Here is a 10,000-nt window from a genome sequence, read left to right as displayed (position 1 = left end):
TTTAGCGTACTTTGTTTGATGTACATTGTTTAGTGTACTTTTTCTAGTGTACTTTGTTTAGGCTGTTCAAACAAAGGAGAAAAGCCACAGTTACTGTTGCACACTAAAGCTGCTTGCTTGTATTACCAAAACTCTGATCACTCTTATTTTGGAGGGTCGGGAAATGTCAAACGACTTAAACAACTCAAAAAACATTTTTGAAATCAATCTCCACAAAAGCATAAGGAAGAATGGGATACGTAAAGGAGAAGTATGAGTCACTGCTGTTAGTCAAGCCTCTTTTGGGTCTGTACTGTTCTCATTGGCTGTCAGGTTTGTGATACCGATGGCAGGCTAGGCTGTAGACAGTACCACAGAAACATCAATGCAAGAACACTAGAAGTCACCGCATCCACTGGTCAGGCAACAGGCCGTCTCTCGGCTATGTCTACATTCGCTGTGGCGCTGTGTCTGTAGGGCGGAGCTTGCGGGCAGCAGCTCCATGCCGGCGTGCGAGCCAGGCCTGCAGTGGACACAGCAGATGTACGGGATCGCATCTGGAATGTCCCCGCCAGGCTCAGATCAGCAGGCCAAGGACACAGACAGCCCTGAGCCCCACTAGCTCTGTAGGACACATGTCCTCCAGGACACGCGTCAATCACCAACTCAGCCAGCTCCAGAGAGCAGCTTACAGCAGCCCTCGGACACCGCCAGCATGGATCCACTCCTGCGCTCGCTGTGCATGCGTTCAACACATTTAGTACACATTTGTGTTTCAGTGCACAGTGGCATGCACATATGTGCATGTGCGCACACGCATACACAAAATGCTCTAAAAAGGACTCTTTACTGGGGAGGAGAAGACGGCGATATTTTATATTCCAAGAGTATTTCTCACTTGATAAAGTCAAGGAGGTTGGGCAGAAGGTCACACCGGGAATGCCTGATTTGCCTGCATTTGATTGCAGAAAACAGTTATCTTACAACATGGTGTCTTTCTCGGATAAACAGAACTATGGATGTGATCAATTAATGAGATACAATACTAAGATGTATTATTTACATTGTGTGTTTACATATGTGTGTGTGTGTGTGTGGATGCGTGCCTGCATGCAATAAGATTAAAACAATAGTAACACAAGCAACCTTCCCAGTATCCCAGTGTGTAAAGGAACCACTAAACTGGTAGCGCATCTAATTCTCTCTTTCTTTCTTGTTGTTTTTTTACAGTTTGACAGGTTCGCAGTGACAGATTCTCAGTTAACACGTCTTGTGAATGCGAAGAATCACAGCATGACACAATATAAACACCACTGGACTGTCACCGTCACCATCACACACTTTAACATGATATTTCATCTAAAATCACTGTTCCGAAACACCATATCATAATGTTGACATCACTTGGCAGTTTTGTGATGGCTCAGATATGCAGTTTATGAGAGAAATATACCACAGTGCACTCGACAGGTCTTCACACTCTGTGCATGCGTGTGTGTAGTTAAACTTTTATTGCATGCTGCTTCAGTTCCAACAGTCCTTCACTAGTATCTTTGCCTCAAATGAATTAGGGCTACTCTGTCCTGGGTGTCTGTGCACTCTGTGCGTGCGCATGTGGTGTGTTATAAACATTTCAACTGTGGCGGTCCATTCGTTGCAGTGTAGGTTTAGCACAGATGTTTTGAGTTTGGGATTCATCTGCACCTTGACGTGTCACTGCGTCTGCATGGATTTGTGTGTGTTTGTGTGAGTGTGGGTATGTGTGTGATTCTCTGACTTCTATGTGGATTTGGCACTCTGACTGGCTTCTGACGGCTCCAGTGCAAGCAGATGGATTACACCGCCTACACACACATACACCCAAACAACCATCTCTCTAACACATACGCTGCCTACACCCAAACACCCATTTCTCCACCACATACACCGCCTATACATACACATATAGCTGACACGACAACCAACAAAAACTTTTAAGCCCTGTAAACTCTCTATCTATAAAACACCCAAGCTCTAATTTGGTAATGTCTGACCGCAGATTTAGGCAGCCTCGTTTTACACAGGGTAGTTTGTTAAAGTTGAAGGTCCAGCTGAAACTCTAGCTGGACGTGCAGCTCACCTCGAGCCGTTCACCTGGGCCCCTCCTCCTCCTCCTGCGGCCACAGCGGTCCCACCCCCGCCACACTCCATCTTGACGGTGACCCGGCCGGGTGGTGGGGCGAGCCAGTCTGGCGGTGCCCTGGGGCTCAGCTTGCTCGGGCCATACTCGCCTGCTGCCGATGCCGTCATGTCCACCTTACCCTGCTGGGCCACGCTGTATGCACACTCGAACAGAGACTGATCCTCACTCACCACGGACAGCGCCTCCTATAAGGGTGGAGGAGCAGGAGGAGGAGGAATACAGCGAGAGACACAGTAAGACAAAGAGGAAGAGTATGAGAGACAGAAAAAGAAAGGGAAGGAGGAAGAAGAGAGGCTAATTTTACTGCGATGCTACAGACATGTCACAGCAAAAAACATTCATTCTCCAAAATGAAAGCAGTTTCCCTCAGGGCCCGGCAGCCCGAGCTCTGTGGCAGTGATGCAGGCCTGAGATCAGCGGGATGAAGAGGAAACTGTCACAATGCCGTTTATGGTTCCACTCACTGCTCCCGGCCCTCAGCACTGCAGCAGAGGGCTGCATGCACCTTCATCTGTGAGAGTGGCGGCAGTCCGCATATGCACACGCGTGCGTACACGTGCAAGCACGCGCACATGTGCTGGCGGGTACACACACGTGCAGAGGCATGCACCCAGACACGCACGCGCAGTCACAAATTCATACTCTGCCTCCAATGTCTACCTACACATTTCCTCTCTTTTAAAATATTTTTTAAATACTTTTTTTTTTTTTTTTAAATGGAACAACCCTTTGGAAAAGCCAGTGCTGAAAAAGTGGCCATAAAAGCCGGTGTACCAGCCTTGTCAAAGCCAGTGTGGAGCAGGATGCCATGCTATGGGATAATGCCGCTGGACAAAACGCAGAGAGCCAAGGGCTCCGTGGAGGACTTACGGAAAGTGGTGGGATGGCTGCCAGCTGCAAAATGTGCGAACGCACACGGCGCTGTTCACTTTGGCTGCAGCGGGAATTCAGTGTTCCATAAACTACGACAATAAAACGACGGGAAGCACACACTCTCCACCTACTGTCCAACGACAGCGGGAGTAGAAGGGAGGAGGACAGGACAGAACAGCTGTAATGAAATTTTCTTCAGTCGGGGGAGTTCTAGAGCTCTTTATCCTGCCTGGCCTCCGCTGTTCGGCCAGAGAGCCTCTCTCCTGCCACCCTGACCAGTCCATGAGGTTTTACCCCAGGTAAACCACCACTGACGCAGGATCGGCTTTTATGGAAATAGTGCTCACGTGTGTTTGCTGCTTTAGTGCGATCGTGCAACTCAGAGAAGCTCATCTCTCCGTGAATGAGCAAGATTGGGAAGATGTGGTGGAGACCCTGAGCTTCTGTGGGTGCTTCTCACAGGAAAGAATATGTCAGGACACCATGTGACTTATGCCACATGTGGCAGCTCCGATAGAGAAGCTACCCATGTAATGAACTGTGTTTATTAGGATACTGAGGGATGGCACTGCTGGGTAGCACTCTCTAGGTGAGCACTCTCTGGGTGAGCACTCTCTGAGTGAGTGCTCTCTGGGTGAGCACTCTCTGGGTGGCCCCTCACTGCTGAGAGCTCATTCATGCTGAGGGTAGCAGGACTGCAGATGCAGACAGGAAGCCCTCCGCTAGCCCTTCCTGCATGAGGGCTCCAAATAGCGAGGGATAATGGAAGGGGTCAGTGGAAAAGAGGAAAAGCCCATCCGTCCACATACTGATTACGATCTGGCCAGAGAGGCCCTCAACAGACAGACACAGAGAGAAAGAGAGAGAGACAGAGTGAGAGAGAGAGAGAGAGAGAGAGTGAGAGAGAGAGAGAGAGAGTGAGAGAGTGAGAGAGAGAGAGAGAGAGTGAGAGAGAGAGAGAGAGAGAGAGAGAGAGAGAGAGAGAGAGAGAGAGAGAGAGAGAGAGAGAGAGAGAGAGAGAGAGAGGTAGAGAATGCCCTGCTGTCACTAACACCACAGGCGTGGGAGGCCTTTGACCTCTGGTGAGGGTCAACAGAGCGTTTGTGCCCTTACATTTCCCGCTAGCTCCCAGAGTCTGCTGTTTCCCCAGTCACACTTTCCCTAATCACTCTTCTCTCCCTCACTCTCTCACAGCCCCATTAACTCAATCTTTCCTACTCCCTCGCACCCTCACTCCCTCAATCACCCTTACTCCTCACTCCCTTCTCCCTTATTCACTGGGAACATTCTACTTATACTGAGTTGTATTCAGATCAAATCAAAATGTATTCATATAGCGCTTTTTACAACAGATGTTGTCACAAAGCAGCTTTACGAATGTCCAAGTCCCCAGTGAGCAAGCCAAGGGCGACAGTCGGGAAAAAAAACTCCCTAGAGCACGAGGAAGAAACCCTGAGAGGAACCAAGACTCAAAGGGGAGCCCGTCCTCCTCTGGCCGTGTCCAAATTTCTAGAGGTCCTAGTCTTGTGCCGATGCTGTACACGTGTCCAAAACCCATCCCGTATTCAAAACCTGATTTTCCATACGACCTAACCACTGATGATATGACATCAATCACATGACCTCCTGCGGCACAACATCACCATCAGCACCAGCTCATGCAGTTGGCCCACATACATTTCCACAGTGGAAATTATTACCATCTGGAACTGATTTCAGATCAGCGTAAAAGGGCATTTGCTAAACAGCAGGTGCCATAGTACACAAAGGGCTTGACCACCGCATACTGTACACTCCACACAGCCAAGCCACACGTTTGGTTTGGCCCACCACTTCACCATATGCTCATGCCCATGGCTTCAACCACCACTACCCACAGCCATCTGTGTCTCTGTTAGTAATCAAGAATCATCAGCAAACTGCTACATGTCTTTTTTGTTGCACAGTAAGATTTTCAAACTTCACTAGTTACTCGTTTTACATTTTATGGCATTTAGCTGATACCTTTATCCAAAGGTGTCATACAATTATGACTGAGTACAACTTGAACAATTGAGGGTTAAGGGCCTTGCTCAGGGGCCCAAAAGTGGCAACATGATTACTAGTCAAGAGGTTCAACCACTGAGCTACCACTGCCACAAACTTCACTAGTTACAAACTTCACTAGTGTTCTCTCAAGGTGTAAAAGCAAATAATATTTACAACTCGGTATTCGCATTGTAATGTTTAAATGCATTCAAGTATTTAAATGTAAGTATGCTTGCCTTGATTTCAGCTTTATGCAGAAAATAAAACAGCACATTTGTCTCATGACTTAAAATTGAAGAAAAAAAAACAAACCCAGACATGTGGCAGTCATCACTCTACATAGAAAAACATGTAACAGGCTTTTAAATCAAATCAGCCTCGTATGGTGGTTGTACAGATTAATTGGACAGTAAGTAAATTCTCCTGATGAGTTTAGCAGAAACTTGCTTGCGCAAGATAGCGCCAGTCACTTGCTTCTGCCTAAGTAATCAGACCAGCACCCTTGTCTGAAACTCAAAGCAACACACTCTCCTCTTCCCTTTAAACTCCAACTCAAGCATGAAGACCTGTACACACAGCCTATAACACTGACTACACCATCAGTGCTATTAGAACTGCTACAGTGCTGTTTAATACAGTTTAGAACCTTTGAAAATATCTTTGCAATATCTTTGCAATCTTTGCAAAAACATCTTTGCATTTCTCTTTGTGTGCATGTGCATCAATAAAAGCACATATTTTTATATTTTTAACATATATTTATCTAGAGCAAATTTATATAAAGGAGGACCTAAAAAAATATTTTCAATACAGTGTCTTAAGATGAAGTCCAAGATGGGTCACTTATGCAAACTTTTTCAGTGTTTTATGGAAAATGCTCAGCATAATGAATTTGAGTGACAAGAACATGAGTAAGATGTGCAAGTAAATTTATACCACAAAATAAAAATGTAATTTAATTTACTCCAAAGTATAAACTTAAGCAAGGAAAAGTTTTTTGCTTAAACTTAATTAACATAAAATGACATCAAATCAAATAAACCATGGATACTGGTTTCCTTAAAATATTTTTGCACTTTTTTTTCAGAATCTGCAAGCAAAATGAAAAGTTCAGAACAGCAAAGGGCAGTCTTAGACCAAAGACTAGTCTTAGACAAAAGGCCAGTTTTAGACCCAAGGCCAGTCTCAAAGCCAAGGCCTGGCTCAGACTCAAGGCCTGTCTTAAATCAGTTCACAGTGTTGTGCTACTTCTCCTGAGTGAGCTCAATGGTAAGGATTTCACCAGGCTAAAACAATGTGTTACTTGACAGTCCACATCCATACTGATGGTGAGAGTCCATAAATGTGTCTGAGAAAGTGAACTAAAAGTTGTAAACTATAGCAAATGTTATTTATAAAATAAAGTAAAAGCTACACCTGTATTTCTAACTACAAGATGGTTTTACTGTGCTGCACAAATCTTTCCGAACTGTTGAGTTGTTCGGGGGCTCTGACTTGCACTACAAATAACAACACAAGTGTATTAAAGTATATATATATATATATGTGTGTGTGTGTGTGTGTGTGTTTCTAGAGTTTCCAGAGAAAAAGAATGTTTCGGACAAAGGTCTTTCATCAGATGTGCATATATATATATATATATATATATATATATATATATATATATATATATATATATATATATATATATATATATATATATATATAACTGTGTATTTTTAATATCTCTCTGTCTCTCTCATATATATATATATATATATATATATATATATATATATATATATATATATATATATATATATATAACTGTATTTTTATTATCACTCTGTCTCTCATATATATATATATATATTTATATATATATAACTGTATTTTTATTATCACTCTGTCTCTCATATATATATATATATATGTACTTTACTTGCACATCTGATGAAAGACCTTTGTCCGAAACATTCTTTTATCAAGATGTATTTGCCAGGTCCTTATTTTTGTCTTTCAAGTATATCATGAATCACTTTGTCTAAGCAGGTATTAGTAGAATTCCAAATTCTACCAATAGAAGAAACATCCAATTAAATGTTTTTTTATTTGTGATCCATTTAATCGTCCGTATGAATCATGGTGACTGGTCTTTAGTCACTACTCAAACAATTTTTCTAAACTGTACAGACAGTCAGAATAGGAAAAAGGAAATTTACAAAGCAGTGCAAAGGAAATCTTGGTGCAAGTCTACGGCGAAAGGGTGTTACCCTCTCTCGCTCCAATCTGTTCTCGGACTAACGAACGCGAACAAAAAATAATATACAGTTCACATTAAAAATGGCACGTTTTCATAAATAAATGTGTAATTTTAAACACTTACCTTGATGGTGCTTGCCATTGTAGTCCAGGACTAATCAGTCCTGTTTAATAAATGCAATGTTAATTGCAATGTGTATGTGTGAGGTTTTTTTTATGATGAGCGTGTAAGTTGAGGTTCCAGTGAGCACTGTTTGGAGCGGATGAGATTGTGCTAACACTGGAAGTGAAGTCAGCCAATAGCAGGAAGAGCTTTCTATTGGTTCTGGCCAGCACAGTTCGAAGAAACAGGATATTTTGGAGAGGAGAGATAAGAAGGGTTGAAACAATGTTGTTATTCTGTAAGACCTGTCTGTGGGTTCTTCAAGAAAGAGATGGAGAACCCTAAGGCCACCTCTGCAGCAGTATGGTGTCATCAAAACAGGTGTGCTTAGATGTGTGTGTGTATAAAACGATGGCAAGAGAGTAAGTGACAGACAGCGTGAAGGGCCAGCTATAGGACAGGATGCCGATGCTGGACCACATAGTCGGCCGTTGCCATGGCAGTGGGCAGTGAGTGTACCTCAAAAGATGTGGAGAAAAAAAATAATAAGAATGAGTAAGAGAATGAGGGCAGACTGAGGGGCCAAAGAATGACCGCGAGAGAGAACGAAGCACACGCACAGAAAAACACAACACACAGCTCACACGGGGCTTACACTACGTGCGTAAGACATAACAGCAACAGTACTACTGCAGCGCACCAAAACAGGTCTCGCCCTGCAGTGCATGTCTGCATGTGTGTATGAGTGAACAGTACTGATGCTGCTGCAGCGTGTTGGTGTGTGTTTGTGTTGATGTGCACGTGTGCAGCGGTGCGTTTCTGGACTGCAGATGGTATTGTGTAATGGCAGTTGCTTTGAGGAAGTTGTGACAAAAGGAGTTTAAAATGTTTTGAAATCAGTTAAAGGCGAAAACAGTGTGTTTTCTTTATACTACCTGCTGGGTTTTACAAGAACACAAGTCAATTGAATAAATAATTAGTTATTCAATCATAATCATTACATGTGATGCCCTTAAAACTTCCAATGAAATGAATATAGACTTGCCTAATGCTTACATTATGTTCTGAACATATTACAACAAGATAATTTCAACACACTAGATAGTTTGGAACAAGGCAATGAATACTGCAAGAGTATGTAATCCTGGAGCAAGAGCATAATCCCACCAAATCAGGAATAGGAATCCAAACCTCTAGAGCTAGTGCACGCAAACGCCCCAACAAGCACTGACCAGACGCTGAAAGGGTTAAGACTGCGCATCTCTAATGAAACTGCCCTTTTATTTGTTTGGGTTTTATGTATGTGTAAGTACCTTAGAACTGTGTATACAATTTGCCACAATAATTTGCCAAGATTAAACTGCTGACGTAAAATAAGACTAATGAACTATATTGAGCACCGGCTAAATCACAGGGAAAGAAAGAATTGCCCTCTAGTTTTCATTTACTACATAAGTTAAGAATTTTTTTATATAGTATTGCAAATATGTTTCATAGACCATAGGGGAGCTGTTTCTGCATTTATAGATATTTCATTAAGCAGCTATGAGTAATCTGAACATAATGTGACTTTCACTCTCCGCAGTTCTGTTGTCCAACAAAAGAGTTTATAGTCATCTCTGAAGCCTCTTTTGTTGTTTGTCATCGTTGTTGGTTTGCCATCAGTGTAACCAGTGGAGTGACTTTCCTTCTAGGCTTCGAGTTTTCAAAAACGAGTACTTAACCTCCCCTTCTTTAACTAACTTTAACTATGCTCAACTCTTCACACATGACTTGCTGCAAATTCTTACGAAACTACAGTTGTGAGAGTCTACTGGGCATTGAAACACTGACAGAAAATTGTCCAACATGTTGGCTATTTGTGCAGAGTGAAGGTTTTGGGTGTGGGAGCACTCATATCGTGTAGTAGAGAAGGAGTTTCTCTTTGTTTCTCTGTTTCTCCTTCTCTCTCTTTCTCCGCCAGCTTCATTTTGATTATGGCGTCCTGCAGGATGTCTGTTGGAAGTAACCTCTGCTCTTACTGAGCTGTGCTTGTGTGTGTGTGTGTGTGTGTGTGTGTGTGATTGTGCGCGTGTGTGTGTGTGTGTGTTGTACAGGACATTCCTGTGGAAGGGCCCTGCCCTGTTTATCAGCCCCCCCCCCCCCCCCCCCCCCCCCCCCCCCACTGAGGAGCATTTCCACTGCAACATACACACACACACACACACACACACCTTTATCACAGTTATAAATACACATTCCAAAGGTTTTCCTCAACATCGTTGTCTACATAATAGTTCCTCAAATAAATTCACATCAGAGAGAAACAGATCAGACACACACGCATGCACACACACACATAGCCATTTATCCCCAGACTACTGATTTGTTATGGGCAGAAACCGACAGGCATTAATGTCTCTGATAATCACAAAGTCTGCTCACAGCTCCCTCTTCAGGCACTCCCATGTACTGCAACCACATACTGAAAATTCAGGCTAAAATGTGTGCATTTCTATCACCTCTATCAGCTCTTACCCTGTCCAGTCTTTTATAGCCATACTCACTGTAATAGCGAAGCTTGCAGCAGACCATATCAGCTCGTTAACTGCTGT

At 43.3% G+C, this 10,000-nt stretch overlaps 1 protein-coding gene across 4 annotated transcripts in view; it reads right to left on the bottom strand.

The window, feature by feature from the left end:
* The window catches only part of erg (ETS transcription factor ERG), a 34,417-nt gene that overhangs the window by 9,281 nt on the left and 15,136 nt on the right, over positions 1-10,000 (bottom strand). For 2 of the 4 annotated variants that reach the window (XM_035535684.1, XM_035535686.1), the window contains exons 1-2: positions 7,428-7,546; positions 2,099-2,346 (exon numbers count right to left, since the gene is read on the bottom strand). In XM_035535684.1, coding sequence (XP_035391577.1) covers positions 2,099-2,346; positions 7,428-7,445 — 266 coding nt within the window. In that variant the 5' untranslated portion in view covers positions 7,446-7,546. Of the gene's footprint in view, positions 1-2,098; positions 2,347-7,427; positions 7,547-10,000 lie in introns of those variants that run through there. The other 2 variants (XM_035535683.1, XM_035535685.1) reach the window with 1 other exon arrangement.

The sequence above is a fragment of the Electrophorus electricus genome, chromosome 17, assembly GCF_013358815.1.
Source record: "Electrophorus electricus isolate fEleEle1 chromosome 17, fEleEle1.pri, whole genome shotgun sequence".
Classification (NCBI taxonomy): domain Eukaryota; kingdom Metazoa; phylum Chordata; class Actinopteri; order Gymnotiformes; family Gymnotidae; genus Electrophorus; species Electrophorus electricus.
Note: the sequence above shows the minus strand (reverse complement) of the source record. Positions and strands in the feature narration are given on the sequence as shown.